At 40.7% G+C, this 23,804-nt stretch overlaps 2 protein-coding genes across 2 annotated transcripts in view; both read left to right on the top strand.

The window, feature by feature from the left end:
• LOC115592686 (glycerol-3-phosphate acyltransferase 3-like) overlaps positions 1-23,804 on the top strand; it is a 47,042-nt gene that overhangs the window by 5,981 nt on the left and 17,257 nt on the right.
• On the top strand, positions 4,488-21,807 carry LOC115592671 (lon protease homolog 2, peroxisomal-like). Its single transcript, XM_030435707.1, has 13 exons — positions 4,488-5,042; positions 6,792-6,927; positions 8,105-8,218; positions 9,540-9,671; positions 9,824-9,946; positions 10,400-10,563; positions 11,185-11,279; positions 12,984-13,102; positions 14,972-15,111; positions 16,737-16,878; positions 17,007-17,157; positions 18,641-18,767; positions 19,823-21,807. The coding sequence occupies exons 1-13, from the start codon at positions 4,810-4,812 to the stop codon at positions 19,998-20,000; spliced, it is 1,854 nt and encodes a 617-aa protein (XP_030291567.1). The 5' UTR covers positions 4,488-4,809; the 3' UTR covers positions 20,001-21,807.

Raw genomic sequence — 23,804 nt, 5'->3', positions numbered from 1 at the left:
CATTTACAGTGTTATTTTAAGAGCTGTACAGACCCACATTGCTTATTCAAAGGCTGCCAAAACAAGTTTGTTCATTTTTGCCACTCCATGTATTTCTTTCTGTGTTAATCAAACGCAAAGAGTGAGATTTGAATTTACATACCACCATGTCCCTCTGTCCAAGCTGTGCATTATAATACTTGTATAAAACTTTTTGACTGAACTTTCATCAGGCAACTATTCAGTATTTTGATGAATCAATTACCCATGCAGAGCTTTAAGAGTGACCATAAGAATTTTACATTTGAAGTAACATTACAGATAGGATTAGTTAATTCTTATAACCACACACACCAAATCTCTTAAAATAATTACATGGGAAAAAAAATTCCAGGGGCCTCTCTTCAGTATTGATGTATTTAGAAGAAGCGCACTGGTGCCCCACTGCAGACAGCAGGTGCCCTCTTTATTTTCTTCACGCCGCTCCTCAAACATCCTAAGTCCACCACTGGGGTGATGGTAATTGTTAGTAATAACAAACAAAATTGGCATCCCAGGCTGGTTTTGGGGTATTTTCAGTCCCTCCTATAAGAATTTCAGACAAGAAAATGTAAAAATCCCAGCAAAGACGGCTAAACAAAACTATGTGGTAGTTATTTTCTGTTTAGTTTACTTTGACAACAAATTCTGACCAAGATTTTACTTCAGAGCAAATCAGTACATCATGTTTTTCTGTCTGAGATTGCCCCTCAGTGTCTGTCTGTTTTACTGCTTGATTGAATGTGATTGAAACATAATTTAATAGGCACCATGGTTGTGAGGCTCAATGTATATACACATATGCACAAATCATATGCAGTGAATTAATCAGGTTCAAATCAGGTTCTAGTTCTCAATATATTGACACAAACCCAACCCAAACCCAAATTCTGTGTGTATAAGGGAGACCTTATCAGAAAAGAAAATATTGGATCATAGTTGAGTGATGGCATTCTTGTGTGAGCTATGATGTTTTGCTACAACAGCAGTCAAATCTGCTTGGAGCCATAATTATCTTCAGGGTCAACTGAAGATTAACCCTATCCACAAACATGGCCATCATATCTCTACAGGAGTGTAAGAAATGAGACAGAAGTCTCTTAACTCGTTGGCTTCAGATGTGTTTTTGCACATGTTTTTACAAAATGTTGATGTTGAGGCTTCAAGCCTTCTCCGGGGTGCTGTGATATTTAACCCTAGTGGTCTCTTTTCAAATGTTTGACCTCACCCACAGTAAGAAGGCTTTAACTGAGAATCTTCAGTTACTAACTGGCTTATCGTCTTAAACATGCAGCAAGTAAGAATTGGCCACCTTGAATTCATACTCCACTCAAATAGGGACAGCGTATCACCAGAGTAACTGCTAACTGCTGCAAACTGTTTTCTTTTTGTGCATCCACGACTGTAGCTCGTTAGCTCAGTTAGCCATGTAGCTAGCTGGACAACCAGGGAGTGCTGTTTTTTACACATCTTGCACATGAGCTTTGGACCGGTGGGAGAAAGAGGTTTTCAGGCCCATGGCTAGCTGGTTAGCATGCTACCTCTCTTCTTCACAATGTGTAGATGTTCTTCACATAATGTCATAACTGTTATTTCTTCACATTCTCTTGATTACGTAAAATTCTTACATATTGTACCTTTAAAACCATAATTTAAACGCATTACCCACAGCTGCCAGTTGATACCAGCTGCTAGCCACTATACAAAAACACTCCCTTCCAAATAAATTATAATGACGAAAGACATTTAAAATGCTTTGGACATACAGAGGCCTATATGTACTATAGGCCTTCTAAAAATCTTTTAAATGACTGACTTGAGTGACAATTAGCTTATTTAGCAATTTAACATGGGTATGGCCTAATAATAAAATATGCTCTCCCTTATAATAGGCTTGTTCCATCAGATTCACTGTCTTAGTGGATGGAGTGTCCATTTTCACAGAGAAAGGCCTCAACTGACAGGATGTAAAGACTGTCTTTAAGGTTGGATAAGACTTAAGGTTAGGTAAATTGGATTGATAAAGGGGAATTATAATGTATTTTGTGTAATTATTCCTTCATTCTTTCATTTTGGCCATTATTAGTTAAAGTGTATTGTAAATAGTTTTGACGGATACATTTTCTATTTAATATTTACCGATGTTGGTTTTTTATTTTCTTTTACTGGAAAAATCAAATTCATACTCAATAGGAAATGAACCCAAGTGAAGTAGCCATTTATTTCTTCTTTAGAATATTTTCAGGTATACATAGGAAATTATAATTGCTATAATGAGTTAATTATAAATGTTGAATATGCATACTTACTGGTGTCCTGTGGAATGTCTGTGGTTTGTTGGAAGCCGGTTGTTAGTTTATGTCAGAGGACCCCATTTCTAAACTAACTTTAGCTACTGTTGCTTTCTGTTAGCAATGAGGAGAGAGGCACTTAGACGAAGCACCAAGTGCGTACATAAGTCTCGACCTTTGGACTTTGATGGAAAATCTGACCCAAGTCTGAGTAACAAATAAATCCATTCCCGTAGCATTAAACAACTACAACAAATCGTCCACAGGCTTGTGTAGGCAACCGAGAGTGAGGGGAAGATCCCATTTTATCACGTCAGTAAAATCTGCTCACATATGATCAATATAAAAAAAAAGGGATTGATGTGTGTAAATTCCATAAATTGTGTCCTTTTAAGATAAACCCAACAGGTAGCTCCAAATGTTTTGGGTTGGCATAGAAATGTACCATCTCTAATATTTTTTACTTAATTTTCCAAATGTCCCAGAAGAATGAAGGTGGTTGTTGTTATGCATACATGATGCAAACAAGCCAAATCTCTGAGGATTAAATCACGACTAACAGAGCTTGCTAAAGTAAAGTGAAATGTATTGACCCTAAGGTTTCTGTTAACTGCAGCTAATCATTCATATAGTGACACGAGTGGGGTAATTTACCCTGCCCATGGTCAGGTGCTCAACAAAATTTTCTCAGTACTTCATGCATTAAATGTTTTTCTTAGAGCCATGTTTTTAAATTTGAGTTGTAGCGGTGGCAACTTTATGCACCTGGTTCACTGCCTGCAAATCCTGACTTGCTGTTTTAGTCAGTTTCTGGTGTAACATTGCCTTATCTTTCATTACTTTTTGGCTAACTCTGTTTATTCTGAACCCATATCTCAGCTACCAATTCCACTGGAGTTAGAAAACCATGCTTAACCCTGTGGCCGTAGAAGAAAGGCTTGTCTTTCGTCTTATCTTGCGGTTCAGCCGAAAATGCTTGGAGTGTAAGAAATGGGCCACACTGACATATTGATCATTTTAGTTAATTTTTGAATGTTTTGAACTCAAAATCTTACATATTGCACCTTTACATTTTAAACACATTACATTAAGAAAAGTTAGTTTTAGTTCATGTATTCACTCCTAACTTCTCCTAACTTCCCACATGTTGTATGTTGAAGCCTCACGAGCCTGTGTCACTCCTCAGGAGGTAGAATGATGATGTTCAATGATTATGTTATATACACAGCTATGGGTTGAGCCTAAGTCTAAAAGGAGCCCATTGACAGCTTTTTTTGTTTATAATGGACTACCCTTGGTTCTCAGATGCAAGTTTATGATGATGTAACAGATGAATGATAATTATTGGTGTATTGTTATGAATGCAGTAAATGTATTTGTATTATACTTTATCAATCATATGTAACTGTATGGTTGGCCATGTGTAACCATAAGAGCATTTAAAAGTATATTCCAAGATCCCTCATTGTGAATACAAAGTGATATTTCCCACAGCTGACTGGCAACAACAGAGATGATAACTGCAAATACATGAACGGTTGCTGTCTGTGGTCTTTAGAAGCAGCATTTCTTTTTGTACACAAGATATTGAATTATTTATTTTTGGAAATGTATAATGCTACGTGACAATACTTTTATTAAAGAAATAAAAAACAAATTGCTATTTTTATCAACTAAGCCTGTGTCCAGAGTCCAGTCATTATTCAAATGTCTTATGCTGCCAGTGCTGTCTTGCATAATAAAATCTGGGTCTTGTCAGTCTTGTGTTGATGATATTATTTCTCCATAAACATATCTATCTTTGTTAACTTCAAATATTAGAGACATGAAAACACCTGTAAAATGTAGTTCCCCCCGTGCACACCACTGCTTGTACTGTTACTTATTACCCCCTGTACTGCTGTGTTACCTGCGAATTTCTCCCAAGGTGGATCAATAAAGGAACATTTTAATCTTAAACTTGAACTTATTTATTGTTTAACTTGAAACATCTGGTTGGCCAAATAAAACCTAATTAACCTAAATGTGGGCCGACTTTGGACCGTCGGCCCCGATTTGGGCATCCCTAACCTATTTTAAAATACAAGTTAAAGACTATTAGCAAATTCTCTCTGTTTTGATATTATGCAATAACATCTAGCTTGTCCCTCTGTGCTTACCGTAGTCGGACCACAGAATACAGGAAGTCGTATCAAGAAGGGGACGGGGCAAAAAAATGAATGTCCATTGTATTGCATAAAATGTCGTAAAAGTCACCGTGAAAACTAAACCAATAATATTTTAATTTCATACACATTATTTTTGAAGCAGGAGATGCTTTCATTTTTACACTATTAGCTAATTATGTAGTCGGGTCGTCAATTGTTTTTTTTTATTTCGAAAGTCCTCACCGGAAGGCTCATGTTTACACTTGGCTTACCCGTTTGACAGCGGGTAAAGTGCGTATTTGTTTGCCAGTGTTGTGTTACAAAGAGTGCCCTGGCTTTTAAAACACCGGACAATGACCTCCGACGGTGGAATCAAGATACCGAGCCGTCTGCCGCTGCTGCTGTCACATGAGGGGGTGCTCCTGCCGGGCTCCACCGTCAGGTTCAGCGTGGACTCTCCGCGGAACATGCAGCTGGTGAGCCAGCGGCTGCTGAGGGGGACTTCGCTGAAAAGCACCATCATAGGAGTGATTCCCAACACCAGAGACCCAGAGCACGACACCGACGACCTGCCCACCTTGCATAAGTAATACCATTTTGTCATAAAGCTCTGTACTGTAGCGGCTGCTGAGTAAAACAGTTGAGTAATTTCCTGATGTTGTTTTGGAGGAGAGACATTAGGACATGCTGTACAGGACCTCCAGCCTGGGGCTCGGGGTCCCTCAAGCGAGTCACCAAACAAACCCAAGGGGTCACAAGATGATAACAGGATAAGGAAGAAGTTAGAACGACACAAAAGTATTTTAATTTATCAGAATGTTCTCGAATGTGTGCCATTGTCTTGTGAAGACAGAATACTTTGACCCCAAGTCCAGATACATAAAGTTAAAACCCCTCATAAGGCTAAAAGCAAGCATTTGACAACTATTATCTAGGTTGTTGATATAGGATAAATAGAAGGATGGCCATTTGATAGGAATAGCTGTAACTGTATCTTGTAAGAGACATGAGAGACATAATGCACAGACCAACACTGATTTCAAATAGCATTCGATTTTAACAGGTTAGGTTTTGTTCACAAGTTTCATTGGCATGGATAGGACATGTTGCAAATCAAATGATTTTGTATCTTTTTTATGCCTCTAAAAGGATTGCCAGCTACCCAAATCATGTCGTATTTGGTGAAGTTTTTATGCACCGATCGTAATTTTGGACAAAACTTGCAGTGTGTGATTTGCTCTAGAAAAGTCTACAGCAGTCAAATTCAATCAGCCAAAGCACAGAGAGGTGGACTTTAACCTTTCACCAGCTTTCAACCGCTTGTCTGGTTGTTATGTAGCTTATGATTGTGTCTCTAGAGGCAAATGTCGCTGGAAAAAACTGAATATTACTCAGTGACAAAGGTGGTTGATGATGTTGCGTTATTCACATTAAACAGGGCACTGCATGTTAATGCAGTGCCGCTCTTAAGTACCCGGCACAAATGCAACAAAAGGATCCTTGATTTGGAGGAGAATTTGTAAATGACAAGAAAGAAAGAAGGTATTTGAATATCCCTTGTGTTCTTGTGGTAAGCCACAGTAACAGGGCATGGCTGTAAAGGGGAAAGGGGGCGTCAAGTCCTGGTTATCCACTCTGCTTTTTCCGTTGATACAGTACATGTGTCTTGACTTAGAGCCACAGCACCTTCAGAAGGCATCTCAAATCAACCACGATCCACGTGCACGCACGCTCGCTCACACGCGAGTATGTATGTATGCTCTCTCTCTCACACACACACACACACACACACACACACAAACACAACACACTGTAGTCATCTCCTCTGTGGTGGCTGGTACTTAGCTTCACTAAAAATCCAGGAATTCATGTCTACACCAATGCAAGCACATAATCAGAAGCATATTTTATGTTTGTGTGTGCGTGTGTGTGTGTGTGTGTGTGTGTGTGTGTGTGTGTGTGTGTGTGTGTGTGTGTGTGTGTGTGTGTGTGTTGGAGAGGGGTTGTGTTTTAGGCAGTATTTCCAGAAGTTGCAGATTGGAGTGTTTTGAGCGGGTAGGAAATGATTGGCGCTGTCGCGCTAAAATACCTCACACCTATCCTGTCCTGTACAGGTCATATTTAAACATTTAGGCCCCCACTTTGCATGTTTTCACAAAGTGTGGGCACCACCATACAACATTATAATCAGCCCACGGGATCAGTCAGGGAGGGCAGATTGTTGTTCAGTGTAAAATTGTGTTGCTATGAAGCGCCGGACTCCTCCACCTTCTTGTCTGTGCTCACCCACCTTCTCTGGCTCACTCTCACCTTTTTTCCATCTGTGTGTCTGTAGAATTGGTACAGCGGGGATAGCGGTGCAGGTGGTGGGCAGCAACTGGCCAAAGCCTCACTACAGCCTCCTCATCACCGGATTGTGCCGCTTTCGTGTCTCAAGTCTGCTGAAGGAGCGCCCCTTTGTCCTGGCAGAGGTAAAACTTATTCAATATCAAATGAATAAATATCAAAAGATTCTCTGCACTCAAAGTTAACGTGGCCTGTTCTCGCCTGAGTCCCACCTAAGTTTAGCAGAAGACAGGCTACTTTCGTGGCAGTCCCCAAAGAGCTGATTAAGTTAACCTTCTGCTAAATGTTGTCAGGTGCTGTTTGATAAAAGTCGCACATTCTTGTTGTCTGAAGTTATCAAAAGAACCCAACACGATATGGGGCCATAAGGGGAGCTAGCAAACCTCCATGTGAATTGAATGGGAGATGAGCACGATAAGCACTTGCACCTAGACTGTCTACCTTATCCATTTGTCATCTATGTCTGTATATTATTTTTTCCACTGAAAATCATCTGTAGATATCAAAAGTACTCAAGCCTAAAACCTGACAAACATAAAAGAAATCCCTTATTTGTTTAATGGACTATGTCTCCTAGCATTTGAAGCTGTACAGACATATAACATTATTGATATTATCTTATTGATATATGATAACATCAAACTGACTTTTAACACCGCAATTTGTCAAAATTACAAACTGTATTGGCAACCTACTCAATTTCCTATGTACCCAGTCAAATGATAGTCAGTGTGTTACTCGCCAAAACGCACTGAGCTTACCATTGACCCCTAACACATGTGCTGAATGCATTTTCCGCTTCATTACAGCAGGTATAAAATGTGCATTTTTTGCATGCGTCCCCTTGCCTTAGTGTGCACAAGTGCGTCATCGTGTGAGTGCTCGATACAAACAAAATCATTCATAAAAACATTGCTGCATTGCGCTACCTGTGGTCAGAAACTCCATGGGGTATTTTAATCTCCTGATATTGTTAAATCTTGTCAAACATTGTCTAAGTAGGGTCGCTATTTTCTAATAGATCCTTTTTATAGCCAATAAAGGACCTAAAACACCCGTACATCAGTATTTTAAGAAGTACAAACTAGGGCTGTCAAAGTTAACTTAATAACGCGTTAATAACACAACATCCTCTTAACTCCGTTAATTTTTTTAATGCGCGATTAACACTCAGTATTAAAAAAAAAAAGAAACGCGCATTGTTTAATTTACGTTCGTCGGTGGCACCTGTAGTCTTGAGTACAAACGCTTAAATGAGTGCGACTGCAGCATGTGTCTGTCTAATTGCAAAACAATTGTCAGGTGGAGCAGCTGGATAAACTGGATCAGTACACCACTCCAGCAACTGAAGGTGCTGCAGCAGAAGACGAAGAGCTGGGGGAGCTGTCCAAGAAGTTTTACCAGGCTGCTGTACAGGTGTGTGTCTGTGTTTGTGTGTGTGACTGAGAAAAAAGAGGTAGTCTACATTTACACTTAGGGCATTTGTCTAGCGTCTTGCAGTAATTCATACATACATTCATACACTGATGGTGGTTGCTATTATGCAAGGTTCCGACCAGCGCATCAGGAACAGTTTTGGGTTCAGTATCTCGCTCAAGGACACTTTGGCATGCAGACCAGGGGAATCCCACCGAAGACCTTCAGATAACAAGATGCTGGCTCTACCCCTGAGCCACAGAGCCCGTTTCTAGTTGAAAATAAACTAGAAAAAATATCCGCTTGATTATGTTAAAGGAATAGGCTTAATCAAGCGGAACAGGAAAATTTGATCCTTTTTCACTCATACATGGAATTCAGTTCAAAGGTCTTACAAATTTCCCATTAAAATAAACCAGTTGCAGTGGTCCCTACAGGTCTGAGAGCCTTTTCCAGACTAGTTCTTTCAACCCATAATTTAGTCTTTAGACCTTTAGTTCCCTAGAGTTCATGTAATGGTCTCAGAGTTAAATGAAAACAGACAGGTTTTAGTCCACAGAGAACTTACAGCAATATGTCATTGATTAGAGAAATATGATAGGTTTCATGATTAGCTCTTGATGTTCAGTTTATTTTCCCATTGCCTTTAAGTTTTTCCCATTTCTTCAACCTTGACATCATAGAACACATGAAAAATATCAATTGATGATATCAAAAGGAGCATTAACCTTTATGGGTATGTCCTGCTTGTGAAAATGTGTCAGTCTGTAACCAGAAGTTTTGTTTTCACCCTGCTGTGTGGGAAGTCTTCACTGCAAAATGAAAAATCTAGAAAGGATCATCTGATCAGTACCTGAGGTGTTGACATGCTCCTTTGAATAATGAGCACGTAGAGGCAGAGGTCAGTCGGTCCCTGTTGTGGGCTGAGCTGAGTCTGAAGGCATCTCATCTTCAAGCATCACCTTCCTCCAACATGTGTATACAAAAAATGAGGATGTCAGGCACACAGATTACCCTCAGGATGAATATGTTCTTTCTTATCTTATCTTGGCAGTAAGAACACCTGCAGGTTGCAGTTGTTCACACTTGGTAAACCTATAACTCAAAGTATGTGCAATTAATCAAAAGGCATCGGAAGGCATCTGTCTAATGCATTCCCAATTTAAGACGAAGTGATTTCACTTTCCTGGAAATCTGTGAGTGAACTGAGAATTTCTCAAAAATACAAGAAGCAGGCACGATTTGTTATCTGTGATCGATTACACAATTGTACCACTTAATCTTATTGTCACTGTGTATGTTTGTATGTGTGTGTGTGTAGTTGTTAGGCATGTTGGACATGTCTGTTCCCGTGGTGGCTAAGTTCAGGCGTCTGTTGGACAGTCTGCCCAGGGAAACTCTACCTGATGTGGTGGCCTCCATGATCCGCACCTCAAACAAGGAGAAACTGCAGGTGAAGTGACTGTTTTTGTTGTTTTTTTAGTTGTTTAATGTGATTACAGCATCTTACAAATGAATAATACAGTATTTATCAGTCCTGGTGAAAAGAGTCAAAATGAATGTTTTTCCTAATCAAGTGTCTGCATGTCCTTGTGTGCTCTGAAGGTCCTGGATGCGGTGAGCTTGGAGGAACGCTTTAAGAAGGCTTTGCCCATGTTGACCAAACAGATAGAGGGGCTGAAACTGCTGCAGAAAACCAGGAAAATGAATCCTGACAATGAGAAGAGGGTAACAAACAAAAGTTAATGTGCTTAATGGTGGAAGCAAACACCTTGTCAAATAAGTACTGATGCAGCAAACTTTTACCTCACATAGCTGATGAGCTTTGTCCACTGTCGGCATGTTGCCAGATATTCTAATAAGATTCCTATTCCCAGATTAATACCCACATTACCTTGTAGAACGCCAAGGCGACTGGTTCTGTTTCTTTTTCTTCTTTGTGGGTTTTTGGCAGTTGGCAGCCATTTTTTTTTTCCAGTTTGTAACCTCTTCTTCTTCTACTGTTTTTACCACAGCAATGCGTAACATTGCCTGTACAGCCAACTTCTGGGTGAAACCACCCCTTGCCTAGTTTTACAGCTAGCATCTCAAATGTTTGCTTCAGATTCTCCTGACAGTAACCTGGAAACACATTTAATGTCTACATTTGCCTGTTTACCTCCCCACGTCTCATCTATTTAGGTGTTATCGGTGCGTAAAGGTGGAGTGTTCCCGGGCCGGCAGTTCAATCTGGATGGGGAAGATGAAGAAGAAGATGGCGATGACGCTGTAGCCTTGGAGAAGAAGGTCCATGGGGCCAACATGCCTGACGCTGCACTCAGAGTTTGCCTCAAAGAGCTCAAAAGGTGAATTTTCTTCCTGATTAAACTTTCAGCTCCTCTTTAAGATAATGTCGTATAAACCTTAATAAGTCATTTGTGTTCACTCTGTAACAGTTGTTTTTTGGATAAATTTTACTTTTGACTGCACATTCTTTAAAAGTTAATATTTTTGATTAAACAATGACACATAAGATCACAGCAATTTAATGAAAAACCAGAAGTCTTTTAGCAAGACAATAATCTAACATTTTAAAGCTAATTGGACCCTTTGATCCTTTTGAGGGTGCACTATGTAAGAATTGGCCACCTGTCAAATCCATACTCAAAACACATGGGGGCCAGCATATCACTGGAGTGGCTGCTAACTGCTGCTTTACTATAGCTAGTTAGCGCAGTTAGCTGTGCAACGAGTGGTCTGGATTTTGAGCTTGGATCATGGGAGAAATACAGGAGCTTGGGACCGCTTGGCTAACTAGTTAGCATGCTAGATTTCGTCAGCATAATACATAGTAATGTCACCATTGTTATTTCCTATCTCGTATTTAGCTGGATATCATACCTTTAAATCATTACTCAGAATTGTTTTTTTGCTTGAGGATATTGCCCTCCGTTTGTTGGCATTTCTTTTATTTCATCTGTTTTTAGATTGAAGAAGATGCCTCAGTCTATGCCTGAGTACGCCCTGACAAGAAACTACCTGGACCTGATGGTAGAATTACCATGGAGCAAAAGCACCAAAGGTAAATGAGGAGTCAAGGTCCACACACACACATATGTCAGATGCCTCAGATACAGCACAAGATATGTCTTTCCACCAAAATTGGCAATCTACACGGGTTTGTTGTTTATAGTCCGAAAGTTAGCCAGCTATTAGTGATTCAGGTATTTTCACAGCTGGGACGTCAAGCCTTTTTGGCTTGGAAATATATGGGCACCACCTCCAACACTGTGTCCTGTGATAAACGGTCCTTAATAGACTGCATCCCAAATTCCTTCCTTATTAACACGCTACCACCAGATGTTTATAATGCTTCATCACTCTGCACAGCACAATTTAGTGTGTTCACCTGGGTCTTATGTTTAGATCAAAGCTGAGTCGAGCTGAAAAACCTGTGTCTACTAAAGTCAAGTGTTTGGGCGTAAATGCAGAGTTTACACATTCCCGTTGCACACAAAAGCCCGATCTTGGGGGATTTAAGTAGGATTTTTGGCCAGTGGAAAAGGGGTACAATACTCATGCACGTTGGCTAAGCAGTTACATCTGTCACTAACTCTCATTAATGAAAAAAGCAGCACAATAGCTTTGGCATCATTTAAAGCCATATTTTAGAGCTAAGCTGAAGGAGTCTCCCTGCCCAGTGTTTAAGCAATGCTTAACATGTGTTGAGTGTAAGATTGTGGTGATAACTGTGTTCAGTATTTGAGCGTAACCAATTTCATATTTATTTGCTTTGTAGAGCTCTGCTGGAGTTGAAGTAAACAATTTATATTGGAACAAGGTTTTCACATACAAGAAATTTTCACCAGTCTTCCGATGCTGATGGGTAAATATACTGCGGGGGGTAAATAAGATAAATAGCAAGCACCTCAAGTCAGTCAAAAAATAAATAATAGAAAAGTCTGGGGGGTAAGAGTTCGGGTCCAAGCTGAAGGAGCATGGAAAGCACATGGTGAACGCAAACACAACTCGGAGTGAAGCTAATGTTGCTGACACCTCTGGGTGACTATAGAGGAAGTTGTAGTCATAACAACACTAATGATAAAAATTATAATATTAACAGTCTTTTCAGCTGCTTTGTTTTGCTCTGTCTCTGTTGCTGACCCCCGGATTGTGATGAAAACGAATAAGATTCAAGATTCAGAGTGTTTATTGTCATATGCACAGTAAAGAAACATGTTTCTCTGTACAATGAAATTCTTCCTTTGCTGTTCACAGAATACCAACAATGTAATAAAGAAATATATACAACCGAAATATAAAATATACAAAGTAAAGCACTTTTAAAGCACTTTCACACGGCACATGTGACACATAACAAAAAGCAGCAACAACAACAATAATAACAAAACAGTGCAAATCTGAAATCTTTGCAATTATGCATGTGCAAAAATGTAAACAGTCAGGACAGTTGTGACGCAGAACACAGGATTGTAAACTCCTATCTGCTGTTTAGGAGTCTGATGGCAGTAAGCTCAGATCATTGGAGACTTCAGAACATGAGGACAGCATTGATTCAGTTGCATGGTCCTTGATAGATCTGGATTTGCCAAAACCACCCAAGGACACTAGTGCTCTGCTGTCCCCTCTTCCTCCTCTCTTTCTCACCTTACAGCAGTCATTCTGTCTCTGTAGCTTTCATCGCTGTCTTAGCCTTTTATGTTTTCTCTTTGTTTTTTGGAATCCATCCACCTCATCCACGATCCCCTCCACGCACACTCTTCAGACTGCCTGGACATCCGAGCTGCTCGGACTCTATTGGACAACGATCACTATGCCATGGACAAGCTAAAGAGACGCGTGCTGGAGTACCTGGCTGTAAGACAGCTTAAGACTTCACTGAAGGTACTTTTTTATGGATACTTCAGTCCATTAAAGGAAAGTTGACCCCAAAACGAAAACTCAGTCGTTAGCAACTCACTTCTGTTGATGTTGAGACGGGTTACATTATGTAGTCCACATAACATTTCTGGAGCTTAGATGCAAAACAGCGTTTCTCAGGATTCTTTTTTTTAGATTACAGTCAATAAAAAACTGAAATGAACTAAACATAACACATACAGCTCGTCTCCAGCAGCACAGAGATCTCAAATTGACACCCACCTTACACTTTTAGCTCAGCAGCTACAGTTAAGACTTCAGCTCTGAAATGGGGTGCACTGGTAAATAGCATTCCATGTTTTTTATGCTTGCGCACTGGCAATTTCCAGGGCTGGAGGCATTATGTTTTTGGGTTATCTGGTTTTCCTCAAACCTTTTCACAGTTTTCCACTGACTCAAGGATGAAATAATTAAGACGTTGCAGGTCAGAAGTCAGAGGTCACAGCAACTTCCTGCCTCATAAATTGATATCTTAAGAAGGCCTGAAGGGATTTTCATTAAATTTGGCACAAACCAACTCTTGGACTCGAGGATTAACCAATACGATTTAAGAGGCAAAAGGTCAAAGCTCTCAGCAGCCTCATGTTTTGTGAACACAACATTTCAAGAATGCCTTATCTTTATTTATGAGGTGATGCAACACATGACAAGGGAGAGACATGACAGGAAAGACGCAATTCTGTCATAAAAAAGTGTAACAGTGGAGACAGAAAGACAAAACTGGACCATTAAACGAACGAGCAAAAACAAATGAGTACATTACAAAGTATGTTGAGGGTTTGTGTGCATGTGGGTGGGGGTGGGCAGTCAATGTATTTATCCAAATGTTTTTTTTATTTATTTCTAATTTGTTTTTGGTTTGTTTGTTTCCCTTTTTCGTTTCCTTTTGGGGTTTTTTTCTTGCCTTCCGGGAAGAGAGAAAAGGAGGCAGGGAAGAACGGGGCAAGATCTATAAACGGAGGAAAGGGGATTTAGATAAAAAACAAACATAATGATGATAATAATAATAATAAAAGTAATAATCATAAAGGGGGACAATAAAGAAAAAAATAGTAAGTAAATAGATAAACAACAAAGGTTCTGTGTTCTGTGCTCTGACAGTGTGTTCTGTGTATTGTTTTAACAAAAACAGCAAACTACTTTTGTATTAAGAAAAGTACTATTTTACCATTAACTGCATTATCATTATTATTATTATTATTATTATTATTATTATTATTAGTAGTAGTAGTAGTAGTAGTAGTAGTAGTAGTAGTAGTGGTATTAGTTAGTTAGTTCGGGCTATGAGGAGCACTTCACTGTATGATTTATTCAGGTTGGTTGTTGGCGTGTCATCTAATAAACAGAGTGGGGGGATGAGGGGATATGGCAGCCCAGGCAGGCAGAAAGTGACTTTGTGATTTCATGAAACGAAACTTCTTCAAATTTTGTACAGAGCTCAGCTTTGACTCAAGGATGAACTGATTACTTGTTGGAGGTCAGGAACAACTAAAGAATGGGAAAGTTGTGGAATGTTACAAAATCATCTGGAACATTTCACAGGGTAATGGTTAGCAGGTGAGAGTATCTCAATTGGGTAAGGAAAGGGCGTCCTCAAAAGGCGATGGTTCTCAACTTTGGGAAACACGGGATTTTAAGGAAAAAGGATATTACTACATGGCCTCAGGAACGCTTCATACAACCTTTGTCTATGAACACATTTCTTTTTAAATTATTAGTCATTTTTAAATCAGGGTTGAATAAAACAAGAGTCAGTTGTGAAAAATGAACAGGGATTTCTCTAAACGTGTCATGTATTTGTCTGTTAATTTCATGGTGGTGCTGTGTCTATAGGGCCCCATCCTCTGCTTTGTGGGGCCTCCAGGAGTCGGCAAGACTAGCGTGGGTCGCTCCATAGCCAGGACTCTGGGCAGAGAGTTTCACCGCATTGCTTTGGGAGGCGTCTGTGACCAGTCTGACATCCGAGGACACAGGTATGCTAATAACATAACAACTCAACTGGAGGTCTCTTGAGGGCAGATGTTTTACCACCATAGTGTAGATGAGTCCTCTAGGGCAGAGGACATAGTTCCCTTCCATGCTACTGGACCACACGGGGAGAGGCCAGGTGCGTGCAATGATGCTGGAGACGTGTCAAAGATATGAGAAGAATATAAGGTGATTCATCTCAAGCAGCTAGTTATCTTGTGGTCCTGTTTCAGGACACGGATGATTGAAACATTGACTAAAACAATGTGACATGACCTTTAAATATTTTAATGGCGGAGCTTAGCATGGCTCTGTGGGCGCTCTCTGCTGCTGAGTGGAGCAATGAGCCCTGGTGAGTGAAGTATCTGGATTTCATTTCAAACATAACTATTTTTGATAAGGTCCAACAGTTTAACACAATGGAAAAACTGGTCGATATATTCCAGCTGCATGTCATTTAAAAGACTGATGATTAAAGTAAAGATTTGCATGTTATGGTCCTGATGAAAGCAGCAGAGCTTCTACACTCAGGGGAAGACATTTATACAATCTGACATCACATCAGACGTGGCACTTCCTCTGACAAGTAAACCAGACTGTGATATCACAAACATGACAGGTAAATAGGTCAGGGAACTTTACGTCAATTTTACAATCAATCAATCAATCAACCAGTCAGTCACCTATTACTTAACCTAGATATTAGCTTTTTCTCTCATCAAGCAAAGTTTACTGCTGCAAAAACAGAAGTTGATAATGAACTGCAGTGTATTGATTGACTCAGACTGTAAAATAGTCTCATCTGTCTGTTAACAGCCCCCATCGGGAGTCTCATCCGCATCGAGACACACAAACGCAGACACTCCATTGTGTGTGTGCCCTCTCTGAGGGTCTGTGAGAGGGGGGGACGGGGCAGCAGAGTTCATCTCAGGTCGCAGGTTCTAATCCGGGTATTTTAAAGGCAGATGAAGCAGAGTTGAGACTGCTTCCATCAGCCAGATGAGAAACATGTGTCCGGCATACCAACAGCAGGAGAGCGAGAGATAAAGATGAGAGTTCTTTGACGGTTGATTATACAGTTTGCTCAGTTTCAAAGAAGAATTGTCTGAGAAATAGACCCCTCCAGTGGTTTCTTATTAAGATTTGTGTGGTTTGTCTGGCCCATTAGCTCAGTTGGTGGAGCCCCCATGTACAGAGGCTCTGTCCTCGCTGCAGAGGCCCCCGGTTCCAGTCCTGGCCTGGGGCCCTTTGCTGCGTTTCACCCCACTCTCTCTCTCATCCTGTTTCCTGTCATGTCTGAAGCTGTCCTATCAATGAAGCCATACAAAGTCCCCCCCAAAAATGGATTTGTGTGGTTTGTGTTTACTCTTTTTATTCTTTTGTTTAAAGCTCGACAACTTGACACTGAAACTTGCTTTCATTAGGTAATGTGTAGCAGAGAACACTGCAGGGCTCTTAATATTTCCAAGATGTATTTTTGTTGTGTGGTAATGCAATGCATACTTTTACAAAAAGTAGATGACATATTGTTTATATATGTATGTTTCTTCACTTTGCTGCTGTCATCAGTAGTATTAAGTTCTGTTTCAGTTTCACATCGATACAAGAGGTTCTCTGCCCATTTCTCCAGGCGCACATATGTAGGCAGCATGCCTGGCCGCATCATCAACGGTTTGAAGACAGTAGGTGTCAATAATCCAGTCTTCCTCCTGGATGAGGTGGACAAACTTGGGAAGAGCCTGCAAGGAGACCCTGCAGCTGCACTGCTAGAGGTCAGGGCTCTTATTCAGATAAGTTAGTAGAAGTGTCAGATGTCATCATTCAGCATAACCTTTACATGTTCAAACCACCACTAATTTTTTTCTCTCAACACAACTTCTGTCTCTAAATGCCACCGTAGGTCCTGGACCCAGAGCAAAACCACAGCTTCACAGATCATTACCTCAACGTGGCCTTCGACCTCTCTCAAGTGCTCTTTATCGCCACTGCAAACACCACAGCGACCATTCCCCCGGCCCTGCTGGACAGGATGGAGGTGCTGCAGGTACCAGGTGGGTGAGAGTCGCTCTCAGGGAACCATCTGCACAGTTGTGTTCGATCATAAAACAAACTCTTGCTCAGGTGATGTCACTGAATCTGTATGACCGTATTCAGGGAAGAGATGAAACAACAACTCCATGCCTTATCTGTAGCCATGAATTAGTTTCCATGAACCAGACAACACCTGTGCCATCACCTCAATCTGTTATATTCTAAGCCGCTGTTGTCATTAACATACATTACCTGAAGTATATCCAGATAAAACTGCATTAAAGCTGTTTAATAATGTTGCAGAGACAGAGACAAATGAACTGTAGATGATAACCTGTGTTATTACTAACAACCAAGGAGGGATAATTCAAAAGGATCGAAGACACATTTCTACACAAGTGCTGGATTGTTTTTATTAAGCTGTTTTAAACTCTGAAACACACAGGGCTGCATTTGTGCTGGATGCTGCAGGGACAGCATTCGGGACCTCCCACGTGGAGACTGGCATCCATGTGATTGGATGCAGCACTTCTTTTTTAGCTATCAAAGTCTGGAAATACATTTTGTTTAATATAGTCTGTCAGACTTTTATTTCCCGTTGAAATCAGTCGTAACTCGCCTTTTTGGCATTTTAATGCCAATTAAATCTAATCTACAAAAGGGACAGAGAGCAGTAAGGTCACGCGGTGCCTGTGCTGTCATGTGGTTGAATGCTTTTTGGTGGTTAAAAGTTTTTTTTATTTAATTACTGTAAGCCCCACAAGCAAGTGGGTGTTTGTGCTCTGAACTGGTGAAATGAGTACAGTTAATTCAAGGTGTGTGTGTGGAGGCGCTGCATTGTCCTCAGTACTGACACAGAGGATTGGAGATTGATTGATGATTGACTGATTGACAAAAACCACGAGTTTGGTTTCATAGCCTGCAGCTTTTTGTGTTTATAAATAGAACCTTCGGCCTTGATTTATTTATTATATATTGTTATTATTATTATTATTATTATTGTTTTTTTTTTTTTTTTTGTGGGTAATGGAGGCACCAGGTGTTGGCACGAAATAAAAAAAGATGAGTGTTGGCTGTACTTGGAGAGGACAGTCCTCCTAAAGGACTCCTTTCAGCTCTGTAGAGGTAGATTAATTTTATTCAATTTGAAACAGACAAAACCTCTCTGCTAAAATAACTAGGTTAAATTAGATGTCAGTTATTACCACATGAATCAGCCCTGTACCTCAATTAACATCTATACTGTATATCACCCCTGTTTCTATGTTGTTTGCATTGTTGTTTTGTATCTGTGCACTTAAACTCTAAACTATTTTATATAATATATATCCGGTCTGTATTTTTTGACAACTTAAATACCAATAAATGGACATAAAACAAAGAAATACAAAAGATGTTTTCTCTGTTTCTTTTCCATCAGTGTTAATTCTTTTTTTAAACTGTCAGCAGTGAGTCTGAACAATTTGCTATAGGTGTGCAATGATTAATCCGTGTGTGTTTCAGGTTACACGCAAGAAGAGCGGGTGGAGATAGCTCACCGTCACCTGATCCCAAACCAGCTTGAGCAACATGGATTAACACCTCAGCAGCTACATATACCACAGGAGACAACGCAGGATATAATCAGCAGGTCCACACAGGCCCATGCATAACAAACATAATGGAAAGACTAAACTATCTTGACATGACCGCAACTTAATTATAGAGTGGCACAACCACATTTTTTTATGCAGCACTTATCTTAACTAATTTCATTTTCTGGATGAATAAATGAAACATGGATTCCATTGGCAAGGCGGCCAACTAGTGTTCAGGAAGATGAATAAAAACATGCACCTCGGGCGCCGTTTAGCTCAGTTGGTAGAGCGCGCGTCCCATGTGCCGAGGCTCTGCAGCGGACCCGGGTTCGACTCCCGGCCTGGGTCCCCCTGCTGCGTGTCACTCCCCCTCTCTCTCTCCCTGTTTCCTGTCATATCTTCAGCTGTACTATCAATAAAGCCATAAAAAGGCCAAAAAAAAATTTAAAAAAAAAACATGCACCTCAAGTGTTCTTCATCGGGTAAAGGTGAGGGTGAAAAAAACACCACCATATTAATAGATTAACAGTGATGACATCATCTGAGTTTTAGCTGATTAACAATATACATGTAAGAACAATTCTCCCAATAATGTAGTCAGTGGGAGTGATCACACTAACACCATGCATGTTCTGATACAACTACAGCAGGAGGTCTTTCATTATATTCAGCTAACTTCCCCAGATTGATTTGGACATTGTTGGATGTTCACAGAAAAGCTTTCCCGTGTAGTCCTGTGAAGAAAAAATTCAGTGCGTGATACGAGGAGCGGAGCGCTCAGCCACCTGACCGCTCACGTCTGAGGCTAACGTGGGATTTCACTTCTGGTTGTCAAAGTGTATCATTAAGTTGTCGGGTGGTTTAGTGGCTATTTGTCCTGAAAATTGACCAGTACTCCTCTGGCAGGGTAATTGCAGAGTACGTCCTTCATCCAGATGAATGAGGGCAGCCTCCTGAGCCCCGGTGTGAATGGGGGAATGCAGATTCTCAGCGTTTTCTCCTCTGGCAGGCCAAGCCAAGATGGCGTTTGTTGAAACAAAAGCTGCATTGCCAGTGAAACCTCATCTCCAACTAATTGTATTAATCTGTTTTGTGTTTGCTGTTTTAGGTACACCCGAGAAGCAGGTGTGCGCTCCCTAGAGAGAAAGATTGGGGCGATCTGCCGAGCCGTGGCTGTGAAGGTTGCTGAAGGTCACAGAGTCACTAAAACAGAAGATTTGATCCCTGAGAGCCCAACACAGCAGGGAGGTAAGACCCTAAGCTCTCTGTCTCTGTGTGTTGATTGAAATGACGGGAGTGCGAGGGCATAAAATCCTTGCCTGCACTGCAGTAACACAAAAATGCCTCTACTTACATGTGTACAAACTGATGTCAATTAAAGCTAATGCAAATGATTGTAACAGCAATTAAATTATGCTCTTATTGTGCCACCATCAGTGGATAATTGCTGTAAACAGTAAATACTGCCTCTGCTAACTGGAACATACCTTCAGCTCAGGTTACCAGAGAGCGAGCTAACCCGATACAAAACTTCCACGTTAATTTAGGATGGAATAAAATAGTTTCACCCTTTCTCTTCCTCAACTCGACTCAAACTAGGTTGAATCGAAATATAGTGCATATTTTACCTGAATTTTGAGAAAATCTGCAAAAGGAAATGCAAAGTATGCTTGCATCCATGCTATGCTTTTATGTGATTATTTTGAGTTGGTTCAAGATGAACAACTGGCAGTGCAAGTATCAACTTCCAACATGCAATGGATTGCAGCATCAGTGCACCCATTGATGCACACCTGTTTCACCATCACTAATTAAGCAGATCGTCTGCCCTAACACTACAAAACACACAATCCCACATTTGTGTAACCCCACTGATAAATGAATAGATTAACTGATCAGCAGACATAAATAAAGACGGCCTTTTCACAATAAGTCAGAACACCCACATTGATGCTATTGTTTTCCCTGTCTTAGTAGACAGACGGACAGACAGCTAGCTAGCTTTATTAATCCCCGAAGGGAAATTAGGTTATCATAAGAGCAGGTACATTCAAGCACAAATACAATCAAAATACAATGGCAAATATAGAAACAATAAAGTACTGTATACAATATATAGTCAAAATTGTCGACCAGGTCACTGTACTTATCCTCCCTCCTGCCATCTACACATCTACCTACAATGGACGTGTCATCAGAGAATTTCTGCAGATGACCCGACTCATTGCTGTGCTTAAAGTCTGCAGTGTAGCTGGTGAAAAGGAAGGGAGACAGGGCAGTTCCCAGGGGAGTGCTGATTCTGCCTATCAGACAGTCAGACACAGTTCTGTAATCTCACAAACCTCATAAACTCTGCCTGTCAGATAGTTATTAACCCATGTGACGAGGGGAGAATCCACCCTCATGTTCTCCAGTTTGTCCTTCAGTTGTCCCTTGTGCCAGAACTAGCCTCTCCATGACCTTCATGATGTAAGAGGTCAGTGCAGTCGGCCTGTAGTCATCCAATGCCACAGGATGTCCTTTTTTGAGCACTGGAACAAGGCAGGATTTTTTCCAAAGCACTGGCACTCTCTGACGGTGGATGCTCAGGTTCAACAGGTGTTACCCTCAGCTACTCCTCCACCTTTCCTCTGGAAGCCGGTTATCTCTCTCATCCGATTCTCATTGAGTAGGGCCTTAAAGTCGCTGGTATCCCAGGGTTTCTTGTTGGGGTAGCAGCGCACCCCATTATAGCGCGGATGGAGTTGTCCATGCAGAACCCAATGTATTCTGAGATGCAGATAGCAAGGCCATCAATGTCCGTGGAGGTCACTTGGACATTTGAATAGAACAGAGCCATTGTCAGTGTTTCCAAAATATACTGATTGGGTTTCCAAATAGATAAAAGTAGTATAACAAGTTTCAAATTAAGGTTTAAGTCATTACAAATCAGAAGATCAGAGAAGGAAAACAACACCTGTGTGATAAAGTAGTCAAAACAAGACAAAATTTGTCACCATCCATTTCAGTAAATGAGGTAGGGATATTGAAAACGGTCTGTCGGTCTGGGATGTTAGCAAACATTAGGTTATCAGCATATGCCAAAAAAAAAAACAGCTTACTGTCTTCTCAATGTGCATCTATTTTTTTTTCCATTATGAAGAATTTCCGTTGGGTTTAATAAAGTTCCGTCTTATCTGATCATACGAACAACGTAACTATATAATGTAACATAACTCTAACCTAAGAGTCAAGGGTAGGTGGAGTGGAAGATTTCCACTTGACAAGAATAAGGCGGGCAGGCCAAGAGAGTCACAGAAGCCATAAACTTCCTCATATGATCTGATATTGCAGGTGTGAGAGACTCTGAATAAGGCAGTGATTTCAGGAGGGTTGACGGGGATAATTTGCAAGATTGAATTGGATATTTCCACCTGTTTTGCAGAGCGGGGCATGTCCTAAACATATGGATATAGGTAGAGACTGTTGCTGATAACGTCGACATCCTTGTACATTCCCGATGGTTTAACGTGAGTTATGTGACAGTGGTGTTGAACATCACAGTGTAGACATCTGTGCCTAGCAGGAGTGGAAGAGGAGTAAAAACCCGTTGCAAGCACCCATCCCATACATCATCCTCAGTTTCAAAATGTATATCATCCTCTTACAGTGTTCTGATGGCATGCAGCGAGATAGTATTTCACGATGTGGATTAGAATATAAAACACAGATTACGCCGATCCTAGTGGGTAGTGAGGTCATGGAGGGGTTGACTCTAGCAGCTGCTAACACTGCCATGAACCTGCATATACCTGAAACCTTTTATTGTGCTGAGCATGGATGTGATCCATCCACATTTGATTGGGGTTAGGTTGGTTAGCATCTAATGGTGGCGGGCGATTCTGGCTGAGTGGAGGGCTTTGGTGCGGCCTCCTCACAATGGATCGGCCTTCAGTTGAGCAGAAGACACAGCTCGCTCAAAAGTGCAACGAGTGGGCTGAACTTGTGATCTGGAATATTAACAGGGTAAAACAAAGAATTTTTGTCAATCATAACCTCACAGAGCCAGGAGGAAACACATATTACATGGTGATGAGCAGACCAGCAGCCACTGAAAACAGCCTGTGCTTCTCCTGCTATGATAAGTGAAGTGTTACGTTTATACAGTCGAGACAAAGTTGGGAATAATTGTTATTTGCCGCGTTTGATTGATAGTGCCATCGTTAATGTCACTGGTCACATCTGTGCTTTTACTTGTTTTGACAAAGTCAAAGGTCAGGAAAAAGACTTGTGCACACTGTCCACTTCACTTTGCAATTAAGTTCTACAACAAGGTTTCGGTGCTTAGACATTCATCAGGTTATCTTACAAGACACGGGAGGAGGCTGTCTCTTGTTGATTCTCGTAGACCAGTCAGGCCACAACGCAGACAGACATCCCTCAAAATCCCATTTTTAACACACCTGGACCAACAAATCTACGCCATGGAATGGAATACTTTTTTTTTTTTTTAACATCATAACAGGAAAAGTTCACATGTCAATCAATGTGTGAATGTTCACGATAGAAACAGTATACCAGTATAAAAGTAATACAAAAGTAGGTTCGATCTAGGCTATGAAGAAGCTGATTATGGCAAACTATAACTTGAGGCGACCATATGATGAAGTTGAGTTCACGTCAGTTTTTTAGACTGAAGAGGGTCTGTAATACAACAGAGGATTTCAAGGAAAAAGCTGAAGACATGAAAGCCAGATTTGTCCAGCGTGGGTATCCTGTTGACTGGATTGAAGGGGCTTAAGAGATCGCACAAAAAAAAGAAAAAAAACCCATTGTGATTTGTTGGAGAAAAAGAAAAACATCCACTAGGAAGTTGAAGCAACACATAAGTGAAGATTAAAAGCACCATAGTAGAAATGACTGCAATTATCCCGTTGCTGTCCAACTTAATGATGAAAAACTTGACATTGTCTCATTACTGTTTTGTGGGCATTGAAGGGTTAGTCTGCCACCTAGAGGGGGGGATCTGTTTTTAACTAAACGTGAGGCTTTAAACAGACTTTGTTCCCAGGGGTGTAGGCACCGATCTACTGCTGAATGTGATGTTATGA

Source organism: Sparus aurata, chromosome 12 (assembly GCF_900880675.1).
Source record: "Sparus aurata chromosome 12, fSpaAur1.1, whole genome shotgun sequence".
Taxonomy (NCBI): domain Eukaryota; kingdom Metazoa; phylum Chordata; class Actinopteri; order Spariformes; family Sparidae; genus Sparus; species Sparus aurata.
This window is presented reverse-complemented; position numbering and strand designations above follow the sequence as displayed.

Bases quoted from the DNA above. Each gene is read 5' to 3' on its own strand.
- LOC115592671 (XM_030435707.1), top strand. From the start codon at position 4,810: ATGACCTCCGACGGTGGAATCAAGATACCGAGCCGTCTGCCGCTGCTG. The intron at 10,564-11,184 runs GTGAATTTTCTT...ATCTGTTTTTAG, and splicing joins TGCCTCAAAGAGCTCAAAAG to ATTGAAGAAGATGCCTCAGT. The intron at 11,280-12,983 runs GTAAATGAGGAG...CACACTCTTCAG, and splicing joins ATGGAGCAAAAGCACCAAAG to ACTGCCTGGACATCCGAGCT.